The sequence below is a fragment of the Pezoporus flaviventris genome, unplaced genomic scaffold (genome assembly GCF_033815535.1).
Source record: "Pezoporus flaviventris isolate CSIRO_AGI_PZ_B2104156 unplaced genomic scaffold, CSIRO_AGI_Pfla_v1 ptg000001l, whole genome shotgun sequence".
NCBI lineage: Eukaryota > Metazoa > Chordata > Aves > Psittaciformes > Psittacidae > Pezoporus > Pezoporus flaviventris.
Window position 1 is genome coordinate 42,558,094 of NW_026892549.1, and position 26,286 is coordinate 42,584,379.

At 36.3% G+C, this 26,286-nt stretch overlaps 1 protein-coding gene across 3 annotated transcripts in view; it reads right to left on the bottom strand.

Annotated features, from left to right (window-relative positions):
* Nucleotides 1–26,286, bottom strand: part of TTN (titin) — a 253,359-nt gene that overhangs the window by 89,341 nt on the left and 137,732 nt on the right. For all 3 annotated transcript variants that reach the window (XM_061454518.1, XM_061454513.1, XM_061454512.1), the window contains 32 exons: nt 21,435–21,512; nt 20,216–20,320; nt 19,614–19,691; nt 19,195–19,248; nt 18,799–18,882; nt 14,822–14,872; nt 14,347–14,742; nt 13,864–14,139; nt 13,359–13,634; nt 13,068–13,207; nt 12,512–12,638; nt 12,169–12,432; nt 11,800–12,066; nt 11,401–11,664; nt 10,682–10,821; nt 10,419–10,545; nt 10,033–10,299; nt 9,667–9,933; nt 8,852–9,118; nt 8,610–8,749; nt 7,484–7,610; nt 6,620–6,762; nt 4,090–4,213; nt 2,971–3,237; nt 2,726–2,823; nt 2,396–2,564; nt 2,043–2,309; nt 1,631–1,897; nt 1,261–1,539; nt 746–1,154; nt 519–643; nt 156–422 (listed from right to left, as the gene is read on the bottom strand). In XM_061454518.1, coding sequence (XP_061310502.1) covers nt 156–422; nt 519–643; nt 746–1,154; nt 1,261–1,539; nt 1,631–1,897; nt 2,043–2,309; nt 2,396–2,564; nt 2,726–2,823; nt 2,971–3,237; nt 4,090–4,213; nt 6,620–6,762; nt 7,484–7,610; nt 8,610–8,749; nt 8,852–9,118; nt 9,667–9,933; nt 10,033–10,299; nt 10,419–10,545; nt 10,682–10,821; nt 11,401–11,664; nt 11,800–12,066; nt 12,169–12,432; nt 12,512–12,638; nt 13,068–13,207; nt 13,359–13,634; nt 13,864–14,139; nt 14,347–14,742; nt 14,822–14,872; nt 18,799–18,882; nt 19,195–19,248; nt 19,614–19,691; nt 20,216–20,320; nt 21,435–21,512 — 6,210 coding nt within the window. The remainder of the gene's footprint in view (nt 1–155; nt 423–518; nt 644–745; nt 1,155–1,260; nt 1,540–1,630; nt 1,898–2,042; nt 2,310–2,395; nt 2,565–2,725; nt 2,824–2,970; nt 3,238–4,089; nt 4,214–6,619; nt 6,763–7,483; nt 7,611–8,609; nt 8,750–8,851; nt 9,119–9,666; nt 9,934–10,032; nt 10,300–10,418; nt 10,546–10,681; nt 10,822–11,400; nt 11,665–11,799; nt 12,067–12,168; nt 12,433–12,511; nt 12,639–13,067; nt 13,208–13,358; nt 13,635–13,863; nt 14,140–14,346; nt 14,743–14,821; nt 14,873–18,798; nt 18,883–19,194; nt 19,249–19,613; nt 19,692–20,215; nt 20,321–21,434; nt 21,513–26,286) is intronic.

Genomic DNA, 26,286 nt, shown 5'->3' on the forward strand with positions numbered 1-26,286 from the left:
GTTTGTTGCCTGAATTATAATTCTTACAGTTCACAGACTTGTATCTCAGCCTGATTGTGCATTCATTTTAATTCAACTCTTTGAAAGAAGAAAAGTCAATTTAGTTAACTCACTAACCTAAGATTTTATAAAGAAACACAAAGCAAGCATCTTACCAGCTAGTTCAAGCTTAGCTCTAGCTTCCTTATCTTTGGCAATAAATCTGTATTCTCCTTGGTCGCGGGGCTTTATATCGCACACCTGCAGCCTGTGGACCTTTCCTTCACTCATCATCTGATGTTTGTCACCTTGGACAATAATCATGTTGTTTCTCAACCACTTGACCTCCACACCATCTTTGTTCAACTCAGCCATGAAGATGACATCTGTACCAGGAGGTTCATAAATATCTTGTGGTGGTCGGATGATCTCAACAGGGATTTCTGAAATAAATGTCAATTCATTTGATGTTATTTATATATTGTTTCTATTATGACTAAATAATGCAAGAAATAAGTCCTGTTTGACTTTACACATACCTTCAACAAAAAGTCTTGCCCTAGATTTCCTGTCATCTACGCCACAGGAATATTCACACTCATCATCTAGTCTGCAGTCTTTAATGATTAATCTGTGCAGATTTCCATCTTTTTCAAACTGGTATCTTTATGGGGGAGTAAGTAAGCAGCATTTTAGTTTACAGACAAGGTAACAAAGTGAAGCAATCATGTCTAGCATATTAACAGGCATAATAAAATGTACATACTTTTTGCCTTCTTTTATCTCTCTTCCATTTCTGTACCATCTTACACTGGCTTTCTCTTTGGAAAGTTGGCATGTAAAGACAGCATCATCAAATTCTGTGACGGTCTGGTCCCGAAGATGTTCGATGAAGTCTGCTGGTGCTTCTGTGATGAGAAGCTCTGCAACGGATTTGTCTTGTCCAGCAGTGACAGTGTACTCGCCTTCATCTATAAACCCACAGTCTTTAATAATGAGTGAGTGTTTGTACTTATCAATTTTGTACAAAATGCGTCTGTCGAATGTGATCTCTTCACCATTCTTTGTCCATTTGAGGGTTGCATTAAGGCGATTGACTTTACACCAGAATGTGACGGTTTTCTTTTCCATTGTCTCAATATCTTCAAGGGGCTCAACAATTCTGAGATCCTCCTCTGTTAAGACAAGAACCCCAAAGTGATTAATTTACATCCTCATGATCGTAACGTGAAATTGAATGTAAGGTGATGAAATAATTTTAATACAGTGCAAGTTATTTACCTAATACGGTTACGGCAGCAAAGCTTTTGACATGTTCACCTCTCTGGTTTGACAGTGCAATGGTGTAGGTAGCTTGATCTTTCAGCTGTGCATCTCTGATTCTGAGAGTGTAAACTAAATCCTTATGAACAATAATGTATTTTGCACTATCAAATATTGCCTCATCATTTTTGTACCACTTCTCTTTGGCACCTTCTTTATTGACTTCACAATTGAAGATAATTTCTTGACCCTCACTAACTTCTTGGTCCTTAAGGGGAGTTATAATCCTGAGTTTTTCTGAAATTGAGGAAAAGGAAGAAATAGAACACCATCTAGTATAAGGAATTCAACAAAATATGTACCCGAACATTGATAAAATAAATCTTACCAATCACTGTTAAACGTGCTGTTGCTTTAGCTTCGCCAACTGTGACAGTATACTTTCCTGCATCTCCTAGAATAGAGTCTTTAACTACAAGTGTTCTCTTTTTGCCATCTGAAATGATGTCATACTTATCACCAGGCTCCAGGACTGTGTCATCCCTCAGCCACTGTACTGAAATTACCTCTTTGGATACTGAACAGACAAATTCAGCTTTGTCTCCTTCAAGAACCTCAAGATTTTGTGGTCTGGTAAGAAATTGTGGTGTAAGTTCTGAAAGAAAAATATTTTGTAGATATATATTAATTTATTTTATGGTTTTACTTATGAAGAGAATAAACCAAGTTGTGTACTCTTACTGTTTGTTTTATTTTGTTTGTTTGTTCAGAAAGCAAGGCCACCAAAGTAACTCTCTTACCATGTACAGTAAGTTTTCCTGTTGTACTAGAGCTTGGGAGCTTGCAAGTATATTTGCCAGCATCCTCAGGATGAGCATTATGTATGAGAAGGATTCTCTTTCGGCCATCAGAAATATGTTCAAATCTAGCACCATCAGGCACCTCCTCATCTCCTTTAAACCAAGTAACTTCAGCATTAGGCTTTGAAACTTCACAGATCAATTTTACAGTGTCATTTTCATTCACTTCAAGATCAGGAAGCTTTTTTGTGAAAACAGCCTCTTCCTCTGCAACAAGAATTTTGAAAGATGATTAAATCCTTTCATCAAATCCCCTTTTTTTCTTGTTTACAGATTAGATTCTAAAACACTACCTATCACCGTAAGTAGTCCTGATGTTCGAGCTGTTTTTGCTTCACAGGCATATTCAGCTTCATCATCGAAGGCACATTTATTGACAACAAGAATGTGTTCTGCTCCTTTGGAAATGATGTCATACTTCTTGCCTTTTCTGATTTCAATGCCATCTTTAAACCACTTCACCTATTTCAGAGCAAATAAACATGGTAACTGATATTAACATGCTCATCATAAATTTCAGTTTTATGTTCATTTGTAATAACATAATAGAGTTGTCAGTTTTAAAAAAAAAACAACACTAGTTGAAGGAGTTACTCAGATTCAAAAGTATTGCTATTATTGACCTTGACACCTGGACGGGAAATTTCACATTCAAACCGGGCAGATTCTTTTTCTTTCACTTCAAGATCAGTTAGGGGCTTCAGGAACTCAAGACGAATAGCTATAAGAAAAAATAAAATTTTTAGTACAAGAAATTCTCCAGTAGAGAACAATAAATTGCTGGCATTGATATTATTATCAGTCATAGACATTAGCATATAAAGTTTATAGCACTTAAACATTTTGCATAAAATTTTTAATGACTTACGTTCTACATTGAGGAAACAGGATGTCTTAAAATCCTTAACTTTGCAAGTGTATGTTTTTGCATCATCCAGTGTGCAGCCATGGATAATGAGCTTTCTGACCCTGCCATCAGAAATTATATCATACTTCTTTGTTTTATGAATTTCTTCACCATTTTTGAACCATTGAACTTTTGCATTTTCCCTGGAAACTTCGCATTCCAGTATTGCGGTGGCCTCTTCTTCAACAGTCTGGTCCTCAAGTGGTTTAGTAAATTCAACTGGGGGTTCTAAAAGAAACAGATAGATTTTTTGATAGAAAATACCTAAACTAAAGCAGCCCTCTGCTAGTAGTGAATTGTTGCATACAGCAGTACTAATTTTCTTTGTCTGAATAATCAGAAAGGCTCTTAGATGTCTCTGTTGAAGGTGTTGGTTTTTTTTAATTATTTTTAATGCCCAGGCATATTCAGTTAATTTAGCTAATTTCCTTATTTTCAGCCTACTGTAAAGGTAGAATGAGTGGTATCCTTGTCCATGGAGTTTTTACTCACAAATTATCACAAAACCTTGCAAGTCAGTTTCTTTAACTGAACTATAGCCATATGATCTCTGTGACTCTGAAGTTATACTCCGAACTTAAGGAGTAATTTCCTTGAATTACTGTATCAGTTAGAAGTGTGTGGAGTTTTGGACTTCTTAGGCATACATAGCTTGCAAACAGTGCAAGTGGGCATACAGACGATGTTATGTCAGTTGACAGATGGTGTAGTTGTGCTCTCATATGTTTCTGGATACGCCAAAGAATGGAAGAATGCATGGGGAGCCATAAAGGCCAGTTTTTGCAGGCCATCTTGAGGCCAATTGACTGTTCAAGTCTGCAATAAAGCCCTGGAAATCCTAATAAACTGATTCATCTGCTAGGTCTGACACATTTTCAGTATTTTGCCCTTTCCTCAGCTTTTCCATGAAGCATAAACATTTTAAGTGTGTTTTTTAATCAGGAGAATTATCTATCAATCAAATACTGTCTGTATGGTCCTATTAATTTGATTTATGGTTTATATTAACATCCTATTCCAGGATGAATTGTGAATGGAACATTAACAATTACCATGATATAATGAAAATGACTGACTTACCTTTCACAAAAAGATTTGCTTGAGTTCTGAAATCTTTTGCTGTCAGTGATACCTCTCCTGCATCTGTTAACTTGACATCTCTTAGAATAAGTGTGTGAACTCTCCCTTCAGCACGTGTCATGATCTTATAAAGTACATAAAAAAAACTTTTGTAAGTATCTACAAGAAATATTTAATAAACATTTAATGAAACAGTATTGCTATTTATTGTTATCTGTGGAGTTTGGTTTAATTTTATATGAAATTTTGGTAATTTCCTTTTTTATATACTATATATACCTCAAGACAAATGCTTTGAAGATTTTGAGAATCATTTCTGTTTTGTCTTTTCACTTACAAGAAATCATAATTTTAATTTTCCCGTTTTAATTTATTTGTGTCCTTGTATTAGAAAACCTGAGTCTACTATAAAAGTTCAGAATGAGGCTGACTTGAGATCTTGTTTATTATGAACAAGTACTAGTAATATAAGTAAATTTATGGGAAAAAGTTCATGTTACTCCTGGTTACATCTAAAGTAGTTTGGACCCCCCCCCTTGTACACTCTCTTGTAACTATCAAATTGACTATTACTAAATTTTGGTAGAAATTTCTGCATAAAAATAAAACCCCCAGACATTTCTGTGTTGACCTATTGCTGAAACTACTTTGCAAGTTTGAGTTTGAACTGGACTTCTCCTGCACAAACATCCCTTTTCTCTAGGCGTGAACTTGGAGGCTTCAAGGACACATCCTGCATTGCAACCATGAAAAGGGTTGCCCCTCATTTGTCCCATAAATTTTAACAGCTCTTGAAGAATTCTATTTATTTATTTTCAGAGACATACATGATCACATAGTATATGCTGGCTTAGAAAAATAAATGGGAAAAATGAGCTTCTGCTAAGGAGCAAGCAAAAAAGATTGAGAAGGCAGTCTCTTTTGCTTCATGGGGAAGGAAGGAACTAAGTGGCTGTCCTTCCTTATTGTGTTCCTGAAACCCAGCTCTAGTGAATGCTTATTCGAAGGAGATTGAGATGAAGCCAGATACGTATTTGACCAAGATACACAGTAAAGATGAACAAAAGTCACTTCAATAAAGGTTACAGCCAAATGCCAGCCACAGAGGTAAAATAATGGTTTGACTTAAAACCAGCTAAAATTAAAAACTTGTACAATTAAATTGATTCTTGACAACTGTAGCAGAAGTGTTTCAAGAGGCTATTTTAAATAAGCAGAAAGTGATACATCAAGTAAAAATATGGTTTACTCTGGATTTCTTCTTGATAAAATTTCTCGTGAAGTCAAGTGATGGTTTTGACTGTATGTGTAAATTGAATGAAATCTGGATTTTTTTTTTAATGTAATTAAAATGATAGCTCAGACAGGTAAGCAGAAAATAATGTTCCATCATACAGAATATTGAACATATAATATTTTTCTTGCTAGGCAGTAATAACTATCAAGCCATGGCACTGATGAATAACTTTCTGTATTTTTATTCCTAGACTCAGAAGCAATTACCTTGAATTATTACATGTCATCTGTTGAGTTTCAATTTTATCTGCCCTTAAATATTGCAATAGGGTCACCTATCAGCATGATCAATTTTCCTTTTCCTATTTCTATATTCTGTTTTTTTTAGTAAAATATTTTTCATTTAGGCAAATTTGGTGAAGCTTGGGAAGATCTAATAAAACCTGAAAATATCATGCTAAAAACTGTATTTAACAGAAAAAAAAATCTGTACAAAAATATTACTGGCAGCATTATTGCAGGTTCTGAAACCCTGCTAGGTCATGTAATGCCTTGAAAGGTTGCTTTGACTGAGGTTTCCAATTAGTATTATTTCTCTTGGCCTAGTATGTGAAAAAGAAGTCTTAAAACCAGTTATATACATTTATGTTTCATGGTTTTTAATGTCTTTCTTTATGTATTTTTCCTACTATTATCTTTAAACTGACTACATTCCAGGCTGCTCAGATCTCAGAGTTAAGAGCCAGCACTTGATGAAGGGTTAAATTTAGCTAGTGAGAAGTGCTTGACAAGCAAATCTGCCCAGAAAGTTATCTGGAGAGCCAGAATAAATGCCTGAAATGGAATTTGACTCCTCTTAATCACCTTATATGCAGGACTGGACTGCAACTCAGAATTCAGGAGAAAAAAAAACATTTCCTGATAGTAACTTTCAAAATCCTCTCAGTGTAACTACAATTTACCTGGACAAAAATAATTCAGTAATCCTGACAGAATCGGGCACAAAGTCACCATTGTAATAATTGATATTTTGGAACCTTTGTTTCCCTTTGTACAGGAAGGTACACAAGTGCTTGTGGTATTCAAGAATACTGTAATTTCTGGAGAAAAAAAAAAGCTATATCTGATTTAGTGAGAATTTACTATTTGGCACAACAGCACTACTCTGTGTATATACACAACAGCTGTACCTTTATACTTCTGATTAAGAGAGTAAATGAGAAATAAAGAAGGGAGAGTTGAAAGAGAGGAAGAAGGAGGAAACATGAGGAAAAAGAAAGTTTAGTTTCTTTACCTTTTCACCGGGCTCCAGTTTCTTTCCTTTCAGGAACCACTCTACTGGAATTCCCTCATAAGAGAGTTCGCAGTCAAAGGTTGCTGATTCCCCAGCTGTCACTGTTACATCCTTGAGGGGTCTCAGCAAGCCAATTACTCGAGCTTGGTAAGAAGACATCATTCTCAGATTAGTTTCTTCTACCCAAGAGAGAGCTGCTGCCCTTATGTACTAATCTCCATGGTGGCTTCCCTCAAGAGAGACAGACATCGCAATGCCACTCTTTAAATTCCCTAAATAGAAGAGGCCACCAGGGCTTTTTAGGGGGAGGGCTGGTCACCTAAAATTTCCTATTTGCAGAGCGTGTTTCTTTAAATTGAACAAGGTCAGCAGGAAAGTTGCCGTGCATCTGTCTCCCTGCCAAGCCTTGCATGCCTCTTACTAGATAAGGCATGTGTTTTCCAAAATAGCGAGGGCTAGGACTGGAGTGTGGAACAAGTGGTCTTCAACTGTGTAGCCTGTCCCTGCCTATCAAACTCTTAACCTTATCCCTAGATATCACTGTGATCCCATCCTTTCAGGTTAACATGCTTCTACGCAGCAACGCCTTTGCCTGTAAAACTTTGATTGTGTAATAATAGCAGCCTTCAAGGCCATCTCCTTATTTTTACTCCCCCTGTATGAATAAACTATGTACAAGATTAAAAAACATACAAGAAATTCCTTAACTAAAAAAATAAGGTGGCTTGAATAATTAATCCTGCAATTGTCTGGAAAGAATTGCTGTCAGTTCAATGAATTATTGAGATTTGGCCACTAGTTCCAAGAGGCAACGAGTACCTTGTTTTCACTAGATTAAGTAATTTCAGTTTGAAAGACACTTACGTTTCACTCGGAGGTGAGCACCAGATTTGGCATTTGCTGCTTGGAAATCTACTCCACCAGCTTGATCTAAGCGTACATTGTACAGTGTAAGGAAGTGCTTTTTGCCTTCCTCCTTGATTTCACATTCCTGCAACAAGAGAAGTGAAAATAATTTTTAAGTATCTTTTTTCTGTGTGTTGCACAAGAACCCTTACTTCTCCTACCATGCATATGTTATCATCTCCTCCTCCATTCACAACACTTAGGCCCACTCGCCACTTGCGATGCGATATACCTTATAAATGTTCATTCATATGTGTGTCCTTTCAAAGTCCCTTCCTAATACAGTCTGCTTCTTCTTAGAAGGAAAGGGCCAGAGACAGCACACTTGTGTTGGTGAATGATATGTACTGATTAACTAGCCAATATATCCATGTGTATAACAGTCAGAGGCCTAAGGGAACTAGAAGTTTCCAAAACTGCACTGTGACCTTTACTTGAGAAGGGTCCCTTTACTTGAGAAGGGTCTTGATGTCTTATCCAGACATTGATTTTCATGGAACTTACGATCTTCGTGATTTACTCACAATGTAACTTACTGTTACATTAAAGAGTTGTGAAATTAATTGCCAGTCATGATTGCATTGTTTCTTAAATTTTCAGATCCTTCCAGCAAAGAATTAAGAATATTTGATTAAGCCTTATACACTTTTAAATCAATTTTTGCCATCATACTAATGGAAAAGAGTTTGAAAATGTGTTCTATGTCTATTTAAACCAACCATAGCTCAAAAACCAAAAGTAAATGAAGACAATCCAAAGTTTGTATTTTTAAAAGCCGTTATGTTTAAGTGAATTCCATGAGGTCTTTGCTCTTTGGATACATATTATTAGGGAACAGCAATAGAGAATGTACTTACTTATGTAAAATAATTTATTATTTTGATATTTTATGTGACATTTTTGATTAATTCTATATTACATTTTAGAAGTTATTAATGTGGTCCTTACTGAAAGCAGATAGATAGGGATTTCACTTAGTTCTTGGGATTTCACTTTATTTCTGCAGCCACCTTCTTCTCCCTCACACTTCCTCCCCACAGAATTTTGAGACACACATAAGAAACATCCTGAAATATTTGCTTACAGCTGATTCAGTCAGAGGTTCTCCTTTTAACCTCCAATTGCCATGGACACCTTCCTCAGAGATTTCAATATCAAAACGGGCAGTCTCTGTCTCAATCACCTCCACACTGTATAGTGGACGTATAATCTCAATATCTCGGTCTGGAGGAAAAAAAAAAGCAAAAAAAAAGCGATTGATTCCCTCAGTCTCTAACAGACCACAAAAGATCTTTTCTACAGAGAAGCCCAGTAAAATAGCTATACCTTCAATATTGAGCTTTGCAGAGGTTTGATCAGTACCACAGTCACAAGTGTACTGTCCAATGTCTTTCTTCAATGCTTTCTTGAGGATAAGGATTCGTTTTTTACCATCAGCCTTAATAACAACATTCTTTGATGGAGTAATTGGTTTGCCATCCTTCATCCATTTCACTGGAGCATCTGCTTTGCTGATTTCACATTGTAAGATTACTTCATCTTTCTCTACAGCAGTGTAATCCTGCAACTTCCCAGTGAAGTAAGGGTCTGCCTCTGCAAGCAAAGATTAAGATGTTTCAGTCTGAAGCTTTAGTCTTTCAGAAAAGACAATTAATTCTTACCATAAAATACATTTCTTGTTTAGTCCCTGCAAGGAGGATTAAATATAGTTGTTACAAATATTACACAGTTCTGTTGCAAAATGAGTAAACAACAAATGCCTAAGAAACAATTCAGTGTATTACTAATACTACTGAAAACACTGCTTTCATACTTTAGGAGTTTCAGAGCAATGTTTAAATATCTAACAGGTAATTTTGCAACAGTTGCATGAAATTTTAAAGTTATTTTATTTATTCTTTCTGAATGGGGAAATGGAGACCCAAAGACAAATAAATTGTAATTTTATTAAAATTACAATATAAAAATTAAAATATAGATTAATCCAAATAAATAACAACAAAAAATAAAATCCCACAAGCAAACAAAACCCACACACCAAAGCAAACCAAAACCAACCCTAAGATTTTCTGATCACCATTTTTCATTAGTAAGACTCTTCTGATAATATACAACATGTAAATTCTGTGGGGCATTCTTACCAAGAACAGTAAGTTTGGCTTCTGATGATTTGTCCATAGCTTCCACTCTAATCTGAGAAGTATCATCAATAGTAAGATCTTTGATTGTGAGTGAATGGAATTTGCCATCATCTGTCATTGAAACCACTTTGCTGGTATGTAATCGCTGGTCATTCTTGAACCAGACAACAGTGATATTTTCGTGAGAGAGTTCCACAGTGAACACTGCAGTTTCTCGCTCCTTTTTTGTTACATCTTTGAGAGGAGTAATGAATTTCAGGCGGATACCTATAACAACAAAACATGTAATTCACAATAATGTTATAAATAAAAACTATCCAAGGAGTATGGTGCAAATCTTTCCGAGAAAGGCAAAGTCAGGCAAACCTTCAATAATTAGCTTGGCACTTGTTCTCTTATCCTCAGCTTCAAACATGTATTTAGCTTCATCCTCAAAGGCAGCAGATTTAATAATCAGAGCGTGCTTTGTTCCATCTGAAATAATTTCGTATCTTTCATCTGGAGTGATCTCTTCTGTTCCTTTCAACCAGTGGAAAGTCTTAGGTTCTCTGGACGTCTCACATTCAAACTTGGCTTCATCTTTCTCAAAGACCTTCACATCACTTAGTGGAGTGATGAAGATGAGAGGCAATTCTGAAATCAAAGAAGAACACTTTCAGCTCAGAGCTAGGTTTATATAGACCTTTATGTTTCTAGATTTGTTCTAATGCCCTAAGATATGTGTGGAAATATTGGCAAAGTGCAGACTGTACCTTTCACTTTCAGATTAGCAGCACTTTTAACGTTAGCAGCTTGGAAAGATACTTCTCCAGTCATATCAAGTTTGCAGTTATGAAGGACAAGAATATGCTTCTTCCCATCTTCAATGATTTCACAGTCCTGGTGATAAAGAAACATTGCCATACACACATATTAGAATATTCTTAGACTACTCTAAGAAAACATTCAGAAGCTGCATTTTTTTTTTTTTTTTCCTGGTGTAAACTGTGGTCTAAAAACAAAGAAGAAGCCTTACAGGTGAAGGTGTTAGTGTTTTGTCCTTTAGCTTCCATATGGGATGGACATCAGGCTCAGAAATTTCGATTTCAAAACGTGCTGTTTCACCAACAAATACTTCCACTCCATAAAGTGGGCGCTCCACTTTGATTAAGCGAGCTAAAATGAAAAGGAAACACCAAAAGTTCACGTCTGTTTACTCACTCATTCCGTATCACAGAAAGGTAATACCGGAAAGGATCTAAACTCTCTTCCTATCCCTTCTTTAGCGCATTCAAATGCTATCACTGAAAAACATTTGTCTAAACTCTTTTTAAAAAGATGCAAATTTGGGCAGTCTACAACCTCCTTCTATAATGTGTTGTCCTGGTTTCAGTTGGGTTTAAACCTCAAGATATATCTGAAAGTTTAGTTATTTTTTGTAAGAATATTTTTCCTCGTAATTAATGTAGATATCTGTTACAGTGAATTAAACTAACTGCTTTACTTTTCCTGACTGTAAATGGACATAGAGAATAATTGATCATCACTGTCTTCACAACAGCCATTTATATATCTTAAGATATTTTGCCTCATGTAAATACTCTTAATAATTGTAAATCTAGATATTTCAGCTATTCATCACAACAGCATGTTTTCTAAAGGTACAATTTTTGGTGTTGTACTCTAGGAAGTGTCTGTCTATACTGTTTTACAAAGGTTTCAGTACTTTCCCTGAGGCAAGGCATGATAACTTACGCTCAACGCTGACATTAGCAGTTGTCTTGTCAGTTCCACAGTTGCACTCATAAACACCCTTATCACTATCTGCAACTTTCTTGATCTTCAGGATACGGCGCAAGCCATCCGTTTTCATGGAAATTCTGTTGGAAGCTACCAGTTCTTCACCATCTTTGTACCATTTTACTGGCACATCTTTGCTAAGTTCACACTCCAGAGTAATATCATCTTTCTCCACAGCACTGTAGTCTTGTAATTTCACAGTGAAATATGGATCAGCCTCTACAAAAGGCATAGTAGATATGAAGTGGTAAATTAGTAATATAAATTTACTAGAACATCAATATTTTGTCACTTTCCACTTATACGTTTTTTATTCATATTATGTAACATATTTAAAATTATTTATGTAATCACCTAAGACTTTCAGGTTTGCTTGTGTGTTCAAGTCCTTGACCACGGCCTTTATTTCGGAGATATCATCAAGTGTTACTTCTCTAAGTTCTAGTTTATGAACTTTGCCTTCTGAAGTCATGAAAACTGTTCTGCTTGTGTGGAGTCTCTTGTCATTTTTATACCATTTCACTGGCATGTCTTCATGAGAAAGCTCAAACTGAAAGTGAGCTGTTTCCCCTTCTTTCACTGTTTGATCCTGTAGAGGTGAGATGAACTTCAGCCTCACACCTGTAGACACATAAGTACCATCAGAAAAAGGCCAATGTGGCTCTGAAAGATACATTCTTAATCCATTTTTTATTTTTTTCTTTCATTAAGGAAGACACTTGCCTTCCACAAACAGTCTTGCTGTGCTCTTCTTGCCATCGACTTCAGCAGTGTATTCTCCCTCATCATCAAACTGAGAATCATTGATTACAAGAATATGCTTCTTTCCATCTGCAATGATGTCAAATTTTTCTCCGATCTTGAGTATATCAGTGCCCTTAGACCATATAACATTGGCTTCTCTGGTAAGGACACATTCAAACCTTGCTTGGCGCCTCTCAGGAACAGTAACATCTTTTAGGGGCACAGCAAAGTCCAGTTCAATTTCTGGAAGCAAAGCAGAACATATAGCTTGTAATGTGCTCAGTGTGAACTCTGTTTAAGTTGTTATCATAGTGCATCATACCTTTCACAGTCAGGATAGCTGTAGTAACTGCATTAAGTGCCTGGTAAAGGACTTCACCAGCTTGCTCTAACTTCACTTTGTGCAAGGTTAGGAAGCGTTTTCCTCCTTCAGCTTTGATTTCACATGTCTGAAGATAGAATAAAATACAATCTGTAAATAAAATGCTAAAGAATTGTTGCTAGGTGGTTTTAATAAAGGGATTCTAGAGACATGTTAAAAGTCAGCTAGAAAGATTGGAATTGCTCTTCAAGGCAAGTTAACACTTTCCCTCAATAATAATAAAACCCTGAAGCATATTTCTTTTGAATGTCAGCATAATACCTAGCAATGTGTGTAGGATATTTTCTGAATAATGTGCTGTAATCCTTTGAGAAAACTTAGCTGTAATAGAATATAATTCTTATTTAGAGAACTGGTGTTTTTTTAATTACCAGACTGCTTAGCCTTTCTACATTCTGGACTGAGTAGTAATGGCAGACCTGCAAGGATCTTACCATAAAGACTCAACCTGTTCACAGTGTTTTATTTAAATAAATTTTGTTGTAAGGATGCTTACAGGTGAGGGTCTCAGGATTTCTCCTTTCAGCTTCCATTCACCAGGAATATCATCCTCAGATATTTCTGTATCAAAGTTTGCTGTTTCTTTTTCATAAATGGTAACATCCTCTAATGGTTTCAGAAGTTCAACTTCACGTTCTAGAATGCACAAATAAACACATATATAACTAGATCAAGTTTTGATAGAGCTTTATAATAATTTAGGTTACTTTTTTGTTTGATTGTTTAGAGGTTTTTGAACATTGGCCTGTGAGCTGATTCAATATAATACAAGTAAATGCATCCTTACCTCCAAGGGTAAGTTTTGCTGGGTACCTGCGACCTTCAACTTCCACTGAATATTCCCCAACATCAGCAGGGCCAGCATTCTTGATTTTCAGGAAAATTTTATTTCCCTCTTTCAAGACTTCTGTTTTGTCAGTGGGTTCAGAAGGGATTTCCTCATCTCCTTTAAACCATTTAAAGTTTGGTGTATCCTTGACAATGTCACAGGTGAATGTAGCTGTTCCTTTTGGTTTCACATGCTGATCTCTTATGGGTTTTACTAACCAGTCTCTTATCACTTCTGCATGACAAAAAGTTACATAAAAATACAGCTTAGCAGACTTCTACTAAAAATACATGGGTCATAAATAGAAGAAATAGACCTTACAGATTTTGTATTACAACAAACTTTTAGTAACTGTAAAAATCTTATCTGTTCGTTTATATTGTACTATGAGGAAAAGCTTTCCTAATTTTAAAACAGCCCAAATATTACAAAGAGAAAGGAGAACAGGATTTTGATTGCTTACCTACTACCTTAACACAAGATGAGCATGAGAGCTCAGTGCCTTCAACGGTAACAGTGTAAGTACCAGCATCAGCATCATCTGAATCAGTGATCATGAGGGTATGTGACAAACCAATAATGCCCAGAGCAAATTTCCCAGGCACGTCTTTGATGATCTTCCCATCCTTTCTCCAGACCACACTTCTTTCTTTGTTAAGTTCACATGTCAAGTACAGTGGCTGGCCTTTAACCACAGTGACTTCTTCTTCAAGAGGTTTCACAAACCGCACTGGGAGTTCTGTGGGAAACACAGAATTTTTGTTTGTCTCATTTACATACAGAAGGTGTGATGCAGGAATGCCTTACATATTAAATCAGCATGTGTAATGATTGATGGAAACAAAAGGGAGCATCTACCAACCACTGTAATTTACTATGTACCAGTACTTCCAGCTTAAGGAGTAGCTAGCCTTTAAATTAATGATAAACTTGAAATAGGGAATACCTTCAACAATGAGTTTGGCTGTAGAGGTCTTCTCTTTGTTGCCCAGTCGTAATACACAAGTATATTCACCAGCATCTGACAGCTGGACGTCAATAATATGCAGCTTCCTATCTTTGCCATCAGCAATAAACTTGTGCTTTGGGCTCTCTCGTATGTTACTTCCGTCTTTCATCCAGCTGGTAATTGCAGTGGATGGTGAAATAAGGACTTCAAAGATTGCAGAAGACCCAACAGACTCAGCTTCTGTTAGCACTATATCTTTCATCTCCTTGACAAACTTCAGTGGTACAGCCTTGAGTTGGTAAGTGAATGGAGGCTCTTCAGGAGGTTTTTCACCACCACTGCCTGGCCTGAGTTTCCTTCTTTCTGCATCTGCTGGTGAAGGTGTCTTCTTGGCTGCAATTAGAATTCAGAAATTAATAAACTAACACTAATTTATTGCTTTTGCTTGTAGGTATTGATTGTAGTATCCTACCTTTGACTGGACTGATACCCTTTGGAGTTTCTTCTTTTGGTGTCTTGGCCTCTGCAGTAGAACAGCAATATTATTAGGAATGTAGTTCAATAAATTAAGATAAAGTTAACTAAAATTAAGACAAAAATTATTTTACAAATTCGATTTTGTCTTCCTTCAGGTATATACACGTTCCAAGGGAGGAAGATATTAATATATGTCTGTATTTATACACCATACACTGTCTATATCTCAGTGATGAGTTCAGTATCTTGAAACATGCGAAAGACATATTCAGCAGTGGAGAATGAAAGGTGGCTAGGAGCGCCTACTTCCTCAATCTATTGTCCTTCCCATTATTTTGTAAAATTCTGCCATTCTCTGACACTTTACTGACATTTAGGCCCTTGATCAATAGCCACCTGTCAACCAAAGTGGCTTAAGTACCTGTTACAAATTATATGGTGTTTTTTTTAGAAGAAGCACACAGTTACTAATGAAGACAACAAAAAAATAAGTTGTATAAATTTAATACATGTTTCAGGACAATTCATTATTTTCACAAGTGAGGGATGTTCTGTTAGTTGCCCAAATTGTGATGAATCATATCAGACTTTTGAAAATAATTCCCATGCTATGTTGCTTTTTATCATCTTCTGTGATAGGAAATATAAAAGATATTTTTAATGGGAGAATAGTATGAATGAAATGCAGGACAGATTTTATTGTGGTGGATGGAAAAATGAATACTAGAAAAAAAGTGTGAGTTTGTGAGTTTTCTGAGAAGATGGTACACAACATGAGTTATGCAGTCATATGAAAGTGTAAGACTAAGACAATGAACACTGATCACACAGGTGTATGAACAGAAAGGTAAGACAAACATCTCAAGAGCAGCTGAACGCCAATACAGCCAGCTAACAGACTAGATGGAAATGTGAGCAGTGTTAAAGAAAGAAAACATCACAATGGAAAATGAAAATGATATTCTCCTGACACAAATAGAACAAGAACTTTGTGGAAGAATTTGGCAGAGGTCTTCCTCACCTCCCTTTGCATGAGACTTTCCAGGAACATCCAGAACTTCATGTGGGTCCCCAGATGCATTCAAATTCCTGTTCTCACTCAAAAGTTTAATGGCCTGCTCATTCATGTGAGCAGGTTCTGATTTCTGGAATTCTTTATCTCCTTCTCCTTTCCTGGAAGTTATCTTACCTATGCTTGAGGAGTAAGTAACTTCTCCACTTGCAGGGATTCCCTTGCTTGATGGTATTTTGTCTGAAAGCTTTCCCTTCTCCTTTTTCATGGTAACAGATGTTTTAATTCCAGTGCCATGTTTAGCTGATGTTTTTGCATCTGATTTACCTTCTGTCACTGAAAACTCTCCTCCTGAAAGCTTTACTTCTTCCATAGTCAAAGAAGATTTTTTTTCTTCCATTTTTAATTTGCTGCTTTTGAGAGCTGGAGTTTTTTTATGTCCATCTTCAATTATATTAACTTCTTGAAATTGTTTGTCAACTTGATTCCTTGGTGGCTGAATTTTCTTTACTGACTCAGATCTGCAAACTGTTTCATCTCTGACTCCTTTTTCATGTTCTCCTATGGAAGCTTCACTTCCTTCTCCTGTAATAACTGTACCAAATTCTTCTTTTTCCACAGGCAGCTTTTCAGAGGCATTTGACTGTATAATTTTGTCTTTTTTGAAGTGGGTGCTAAAAAGAGTTTTCTCTTCCTTCTCTGGTATAATCTTTTTGCCTGTTTTATTATCACCTAGGAGTGCTTTCTCAGTCAACAATTGTCCTGAACCCTTCTCATGATGAACTTCTCCTTTCTCTGGAGAATACTTTTCTCTTGGTTTCCTTTCCACTCTTTCTGGCTTAAGAACAGATGGTTTAAAGATTATGTGTGCTTTTTGTCTGGAAACATCCTCATCTTCAGTGGGGTGTTCTAGGTCAATACTTTTTCTCTCTGCTGGTTCAGTCACCTCAGGCAAGTCTAAGGAATGTAGTTCTGCTGATGTGAAGTCCAGATTCCCATCTTTCTCATTAGCTTGAATAACTTCAATTTTCTTTTCTTTATTAAAAATCTTATCTACAGGCATTTCCACTCCTACAGTAACAGATTTCTTCATCCACTCAGCCTTACTTTGTATGCCATGCTTCTTTATGGAATTTCCAGGAGGAACTTCAGATTTCTCCAGGGTAAAACTTCCTCTCTCTTCTTCACTTACCAGCAGAGGAGTTTCAGCTATGCCTGCCTCTGTGATACCGTTTACAAATGAAGTTTTATATTTAATGGGAAATTCTTCAGGTTGCAAACTGATTTTTGAATTACTGTCTTTTACTAGAAGCCTTTTCTGGTCCCTGGGCTCATGTGACTCCCTGGGCATATGTTTAGGTAAATAAGTTGACTCAATTTCCTCTTCTTTTTCATGCACAGGAATCTTTCCTTCCTGCAGAATGCTAAACTTGTCAGAGACTTTCTCTATAGCACCTTCCCTATGAGCAACCAATTTAATTTTCTCCCGTTTTTCTTCTCCAGAATCTCTTTCCATATGTTCAGATGCTATAGAAATCAGTTTCAATTCTTCATTGGGTAGTGGTGGCTCATCCTTTGCATAAATATTGTTATCTATTGCAACTTCTGTTTTCTCACCTGTAAAGGTAGTCTTTTTTGAAACTATAGGTATCATTTCTGACTCCTCTGCTTCAGGAGTCAGTATAAAATATTTAAGAGCCACTTTCTCCTGCTTATCTGTCTCTGGTTTCAGTATTCCATCAGCTGTTTCCAGTGAGATTTTGAACTCAAGTGGCTCTACTGTCTGAATTTCTGGAACTGACTCCTTAGGACTTACTCTGTCTTTTATGTGCAAGCGTTTCTCAACCAAAATCTTCTTTAATACAACTGTCTCAGGCTTTTCTTCTTCCACTGGGGGCATTTTATCTCTGTGCTTTAGTACAGATGGCGCATCAGGCTTTTCTGCAGCTACAAAGGTTTCACAGGTAATTTAGAGAGTTAAAATCCATAAGAATAAGCATCAGGAACAGTATATTTTAAGACAAAATTTCCAGCTATACCTGAAATAAAATGAACATAAAACATCTCTTCTCCACACGACAGAAACTTACAACACAATCACATAAGAAAGGCACTCACAAACAGTACAGAAGACCATTATTATGGTATAGAGCATTGTCCTGCAAGCTTGTCAATTTAGATCCAATCCAGGTTAAAAGCAGCTTTCTAATGACTATCTAGCCACCTACATAAAATGAGTTAGTTATGCCTAACTTCATTTAGAGATGTAGCAGGTCTGGCTACATGACCAAATAAATGGCCAAGAGATATGAGTAATTAAGCTTCTCCAGTACCCGAGACCTGAGCTCTGTTGCAACCTGAGATCCTTTGAATGATGTGTGAGCAGCATGTACATCAGCTCTATAACAATGGACCTCAAGCTCATGGTGCTTCAGAACAACTGGACTCTTCACAATTCTTTTTTCTTGGCAGGGAATGATCAAGGGTCCTAAACATATCAAATGAAAGTAGCAATACTCTAGTTCTTCAGCAACCCCTGCCCCTTTTCCTCAGACTCAATAACAAATTAAAAGCAGAAAACCAAACACAATAATTGTTTAGAAACAATTTAGAATTGTTTTCTATACAGAAAAAACAAGACAGAGTTCACAAGATATATATCAGGAAATAAAAAACATGAAGGAAACAACAGAATACACAGATTTCATAGTAGGACAATAAATAAAGGCACACATATCACCATCCAGGAGCAAGAGCACAGACTGATCTCTGTGGTGTATCAGAGACACTTTTAAGATTAGGTGACAGTGCCTGGAATAAGGAGACCCTTGAAAAGGACCTCAAATCTTCCTGCAATGAATGAGTTGTGTAATTTTACAGGTCTTCATTCCTTTTATCCTGGACATATTTAGTATCTCAGAAGAAAACCCCGATATATAGCATAGAATAAACATAAATACCTGCTTTCTTTCCAACCACTGGGACTGTCACTGGAGTAGTAACAGCTGGTGCTGATTCTGCTGCTGGTTTTGGAGATTTTAGAGCTGTAGAGTAAAAAAAAAACAGACAACCCCCAAAGGGTTCTCATATATTTGTTTTAATAAATATTTTTTTTAAAGTAAGATGTTTTTTAAAATGTTCTGCAGGTTGCCTACAAGTTCCAGTCTTAGCAATACTAAAGACATTTGTTTAATGTATGAACACTTCTAAGACTCAGCTGGACAGGGCACTGGGCCATCTTGTCAACCTGGTATTCTATGAGTCTATGAATGTCCTTTTAGCCAGAAGTCTCTGAATGGAAAATACTAGATTCACAAGAAATGCTTCAATGATATTAAAGACTAAAGAATTCTTACCCACTGCAGGTTTAGGTTCAGACCCAGGAAGTGGGATAGCTGCTTGCTTAGGTTCTGTCATTTCAAACACAACAGTTACAAATAGGTTAATGTACATTGTTTGTAATCCCATTGAATGTCAAAGTTAGAAGCAACAGAGAGAATTAATCAAAGACAGAATTTATTTTTCTACATTTCATTTTGTCAGAAAGCAAGAAATTAACTTGAGATAAGCTCTTGAAAAGCAAGATACGATGAAATAAAGATAAATTTTTCAAGCACTGAAGAAGTAAAGACAACAAGAAATCCAGAAGAATGCAAAGTTCTTAGTCATGGACAGGCTGGTTGATAGTAATGCATTAGGTTAATATAGCATGATATTCAGCAATGAATATAATTTAGTCGCTGCCGTAAGGAAAAAGAGCACCACGCATCTGTACCTTTTGGTGGTTTGGGCACATATTTCTCCTCTTTTTTTATTTCAGGTATCTCAGTTTTCTTCTTAGGAACCTCTGGAACTTTAAAATATTATTTTTATTTTGTAAGATATATTAAACCACCTTGAATCCCCAAATGTATTATCTCCAATGTATTTAAAAGTTTTCATTTTTGTAGACATAAACAGTTTCAGATGTTCATAAGATTCAGGAACATGTACTTTTAAGAGTGAGATTGGAATACATTAGAAATACTAAATGGACAACAGGACAAATATTTGTAAAATGTTAACTAAAAGAATGCTTGGGTTAACTGTTTTGCTGTAGTTACATTTTCATCTATATTATAAAATATTTGTAGAATTCTCTTGTATAAACACTGAAGATTGGAAAGCAGTTCTAAAATGCACAATTCAGACCCAAATGTGGATGTCAGGTTTAGTTAGGCTTTCTGAGAATCTTTAATTTAAACAATTAGATTAACACAAGCCATCATTTAAAATCACACTTTCATTTCTGAATTGCAGTGAACATTACTTGAAAACTGGATTATATTTTTTTTTTTAAGTATACTTCACTTGATAGATTTGAACGTAAATTAGTACCTTCAGGTTTCTTAATTTTTTCTACTGGTGTAGGCACTGTTTTAACTTCTGGTTTAGGTTCTTTTTCTGGTTTAGGTTCTTCCTCTTCTTTTTCCTTTCTAAGAACTTAAAAAGAAAAGGAATTTCAGTTTTTAAAGCACAGGTAAATAAAATAATAAGATGGTGAACAAGAAAAAATGATTGAAATATATCAGTAACTATGAAGAAACAGGAATGTAAAATATTTAGTTTGATATTAATGGAAGATATTCTTTTAACTGTTCAAGATGCTATTCTGGAAGGTTTTTAAAATTCAAACTCATGTAGAGCAAAGAGATAATTTTATTAAGAGAAGTCCATCTGGGAAGAAAGATGCTAACTGTCAGTGATAGAAAATTTCTTATAATATCACACACTTCTTATCATATTGAAATGATGAATTACTGTATAGAATTATACATTAATAACTGTAGCAACAGTTATTAACTATTATTGACTCCAGTGAGAGAGCAAGACTGAATCTTCAAGCGTTATATTTGGAGAGCCCAAATTTATATAATGTCTCTTTTTCATTTTATTTATTTCAATTTTTTTTTTGACCTGTCAGATATCCATCTTGCATACCTAATGAGACTGCCACCTGAAAAAGTGAATATCTGTATTTTATTATGCTTGAAATCTGAAGCTCAGCTGCAAGGTACACAGGAATGAATCATCCTGCTGTTCTAAGAGAATTCAAATTAGCGCTTCCTTTTTCTAAGCAATAATTGAGCATGAAGTGATTCAGAATGCACCAAACTTTGCCAAGAAAGGAGACTGATATCCGATAGTAGCACAGGGTTATGTGATCTGTGCAGTACTTCTAAGAAAACCGTAGAAAAGAATGCAGATGGTACATATGTGACTTTAATATTCACTCTGTCACTGGAATATATATAAGGGTCCAGAAGCTGAAGACAGTAGAAAACTGTCAACTCTATAGAGATTAGGAAAACAGGAGAGATTTATAGGGAACCACATTTTCATTGTTCTGCTCTGTTTTCATCACAGATTCTTTAGATCTGACAGATTTTCAGGATATCCTCACTCCAAACCTGCAACTATAAAGGCTTGCTCCAAGAAGCAGACATCAGATAGTACTTTGTCTAATTTTGCACACCATACATAAACCAATGTTGCTTAGGAGAATATACTGAACAATGTTAATATGCTAGGGGATTTTTTAAACAAGTTACTATACCTTTTTTCAAAACAACTTCTTCTGGTGGAGGAGTAACTTCGGGAGTTATTTTGTGAGGTTTCTTTACAAGTCCAGGCACTTAAAAGAATATTATTACAGATTTTATTATGGGTTCATAACAGTAATAAGATCTAATCAACACTTAACCATTCCAAACACACAAATCAAATGCTGGTCCACTCCTGAATATTAAAAGCAAAGGTAAAACTGACAGATTGAAATTGATATTTTTTATACTATAATAATAGAAAATAATTCTATATTATTTGCATACAGTTGTCTTCTAGGCTTATGTGTAAGAGGAAACTTTCATAGAAATCATCAAAAGAGAAGCATGGTTTGACAAAACTATAAAGGTTATGTATTCAAAGAGTTATAGTAACATTTTTATCTCCATTTCCTCTTTCATTACAGGTTTATGTTATGTATCTATTCATCCGAACTATCTGTGATTTTTGTACGGATCCAGTTAGTTTAATTTATAAACTTGGAACAGCATTAAGAAGTGTTCACTGCTTATCTGCTTAGCTTGTCTTAAACTCCAGTACATATGAAAAATATAAGGGAGTACTTGTAAAGTGGCTTGCTCAATTTGTTATTCATCTCCATCTTTGGAGTGTCCTCTCACAAAAATAAGCTCCATTTCAGACAAATAATAAACGAAGTATGTTTGAATGATGATATATATATTTAAACAGTAAATGATATTTTATTCCTCCCTAAGCAGACAACCAAATGAGCATGTACAAAAGTGACAGAAACTCATAAAAACTCTCACGCTTCTGTGATTCTGTCTCTTGCATCTCATTGTATTGCATTATGGGAGATTAAAGTGGACATGAACATACATGCATCCAAGACCAGAGTCCACTGTTGAGCATAATCTAAAATAGACAGCTTTTTGATAGTTCTGAGCAAATTGCAGTAGTTACCAAGAGCTACAACTTTATGCTCATGAGAGGCTTAATTTAAGTAAGATTCTTAAATTTGCTGAGCACCTTTAGCAGGTGGGGGTTCCAGTTTTTGAGGTTCACCAGGTTTTTCAGTCACAACTTTCTTCCTTGATCCAGGAGCTTTAAAGAAAGTTATTTGAATTTTACAACACACATAATAAGATTAGAAAAAAAAAGAGAACTTCCTAAAAAAATAAAAAAAATGGATTAATATTGTTGCTATAACAGAAAGACAAGAGCTTCAAAGCTAAGATTTTGGCTGATTAAGTGTTTAGAAGCAGTCAGATGATGTAGGAAGAACAGTTGGTCTGATATCAATATTCAAAAGTAACACCAGCAAATTATTGCTGGGGATTCTTTTCATTTGTAAGAACGTGTTAAAGATAGAAGAATTATGTTAAAGATAGAAGAATGTGTTAACTTGGTTAAGATTTTTTTAATAAACTGATTTTTTTCCATAACTATTGAAAAAGAACCCATATAAACTAACTTGGCATAAAACTAGCAAAAATCATAAGGAATGAGCATCAGTAAGGTGCACTGTTAAAGCAATAGAAAAGAAAGAAAAGAAGAAAAGGAAAAGGAAAGTGAAAGTGAGGAGAGAGGAGAGGAGAGGAGAGGAGAGGAGAGGGGAGGGGAGGGGAGGGGAGGGGAGGGGAGAGGAGAGGAGAGGAGAGGAGAGGAGAGGAGAGGAGAGGAGAGGAGAGGAGAGGAGAGGAGAGGAGAGGAGAGGAGAAGGGAGGGGAGGGGAGGGGAGGGGAGAGGAGAGGAGAGGAGAGGAGAGGAGAGGAGAGGAGAGGAGAGGAGAGGAGAGGAGAGGAGAGGAGAGGAGAGGAGGGGAGAGGAGAGGAGAGGAGAGGAGAGGAGAGGAGAAGGGAGGGGAGGGGAGAGGAGAGGAGAGGAGAGGAGAGGAGAGGAGAGGAGAGGAGAGGAGAGGAGAGGAGAGGAGAGGAGAGATAAAAACCAAAATAATCCCCCAAATACCCAGAGTGATATGTTCAAAAGCATGCTTTTCAAGATTCATCAGTATAACTTAAAAGGATTATTTGAGTTCCCACGGTTAATTGTGGCTTCAGATGATTATACCTTTAAGTAGTTCTTTTGCCAATTTGATATCCTCTTTTGGTGGAGTAGGTGGTGGTAGTGGTTTTCGCTTTTCAGGGATCTTCTTTTCAGGTGGCAGCACTTTGAATAACATTAAGTATATTTAGCATAAATTTATGACCATAAGCAGTTAAGTGAAGAGTAATGTACACATATAAAGATGGTCATTTTCCCTTTCAATGAAGTCAGTGGAAAAATCTCATTTAATTCAATGGGAGTATGAAGGAGCCTTAGGCTACTGCTTTGTAGTAGCATGCATGTAGCATGCGCACAGTAAAAACATCAAAGCTGACTTAAAAAAGCATATTAATAACATGAGAACAGAGGTGGGAAGCCACATGACAGGAAGACTCTTGTTGACACAAAACAAATTGAAAAAATTTAAAATAATCTGGACGTTGCCCTTAGAATTAAGAAATCACAACTAATTTCCAAAGCAGAAATGAGAACAGAGGAAGAATTATGCAGAGACCTGCAACATACAGGTACATGTTTGAAGAATGACAGAGCAAGAAAACTACATGAAATTAAATGAAAGGAAATGAAAGGAAATGAAAGAAAGGTGTCCAGCAGCCTCTAGGTAAGTACATTGTATACCTTCAACTGGTAAAGGTTCTTCTATTTCTGCAACTGGAATTTCTTCTTCTTCTTCAGGCTCAGTGTCCTTTATGATTTCATATTCTTTAAAGAATATTGACAATTTGTGTAAGTTGCTAGTGATAAGATTTCACATGAATAATTGTGTGCATATCACTTAAAAGAAAGCTACCACAAGTGATACCAACAAAAACATGTTAGATAAGTAATAATGCAGTACCTGTTACCTTTGCAGTTAATGCATGTTCTTGAAAAAACTACTCTCTTTCTATATGAGAATGAATTGGGTTTTGTGAAGTATAATTTTTTTATGTGTACAACGTAAACTAAACATTAAATCTGTGGGTGAGTCATTGTAACTAGAAAGAATAAAAGCTTCAAGGATCTCAATTAATTTAAGATTATAATAGCAATATAAATAATAGGGTTTAAGAGACTCAAAATTGTTGGGAATTAATTATTATCTTGAAGAGAGACACACTTTTTTAGGAATGTCCTGTGTAGGACCGTATGTCACTTGAAAATATTTGATTTTAAAACTGATATTTTCTTCAAAATATGAAAATATAATAGTAGATACATGAAACACAGAGTGGTATAATCTAAAATATTAAGTGAAAAATTTACATACATTACAAAAGGAAAAAAAGGACATCTATTTTGAGGCTTATGTTTGGAAGAACAAGATTGTCTTTACAGTAATAACTATGATGGCACAAACCTTCACTTGGTACTGGTTCAGGTATTTTAGGAACAGCAACAGGTACTTTTTCCTCTGGAGCAAGTTCCTTGGGCACCTCAGGCACTTTAAAAAACATTATTTCATTTTCAGACATGTACATAAATGTACATATGATACATAAAAAAGACAAGGAAACCTAACACAGAAAATCACAGTGAGTAACAACAGCCATAACCATGAAAGACTGTGTTCAAAACAGTCTTTCCCAAAGTAGTCTATGTACACATGACACATTTTATAGACTCCGTTATAAGCAAAGAACAGAGACAAAAGAAAATATTTCTTCTCAGGAGATGCCTCCTGCCAATATATACCTTTGGTTGGAGGAGGTTCTGGCTTTTTAAATTCTTGCTCTTTAGGTGTTATAAGAGGCACTTTCTCTTCTGGGACAGCTCTTTCTGACACTTCAGGGGCTTCAAAGATATTAGTAAATTATCATTTTGTGAAACATAACATAAATATATACATACAACACTTAAAAGTACAACTAAAAACTATAAGACATGAAAAATGTAAGAATAACATATTAACCGACAGATTATACCCTCATATACCTAACCACTGCATACATCAATGAAACAAGTGAAAACATTCAAGACTAGAGAAAATGAGGCTCAGTGACTGACGCATGTACCTTTAACAGAAGGAATTGTAGTTTTTTTAAGGACAGGCACAGGCTCTGGTATTTTTGGCACAGTCGCAGACTCTGATTTTTTGGGCACAGGTTTCTTGAGTGCCGCCTCATGATTCTTGGGCACAGACACGGGTTTCTTGGGTGCTGCCTCAGGTTTCTTGGGCACTGCCACAGGCTTTGGGGGAATGACCACTGGCACCTCCTCTTCTGGCTCTTCCTCCTCAGCCACCTCAGGCACTTTAAAGATAGTAGTCCCATTTACTTGACTGTGCTAAAGATCAGAAATCAGCCAACTGGCAAGCAGAAGCAGGAAAGTAAACCCTTGACAGACTACCAGGGAGCCCTCTCTAGACAAGCATTCTTCCTTTGGGAGTACCACTCTCAGCAAGGAGCCAAACTATGGACTTATGAGAGAGCTCTTGCTGACAAACACCACTTTCTCCTGCAGGCATGTAGAGGCACATAGGGACACAACACAACCAAAAGCTGTCCTCACCCCACCACACAGAACACAGAGGGGCAAAGAGCACTCAGGACTGTGGAAACATAGAAGGAAGAACGAGCTCTTTCAGAACACCACTGCGTACCTTCAGCTGGAGGAGCTTCTGGCTCTCCAGCCTCAGCAACTGGTGCCACCGCTTCGGGTGCTTCCTCCTCCTCTTCCTCAGGCACCTCAGGCACTTCAAAGATATTAGTGTGTTTTGTTTTACATTGGTGAAAGCAGATGCCAAACAGGAACAAAATCCGGGGCAGCACAGATACAGAACATCACCACACAGCCAGCTCATCACCATACACGCACATACGGCACCATTTACCAGG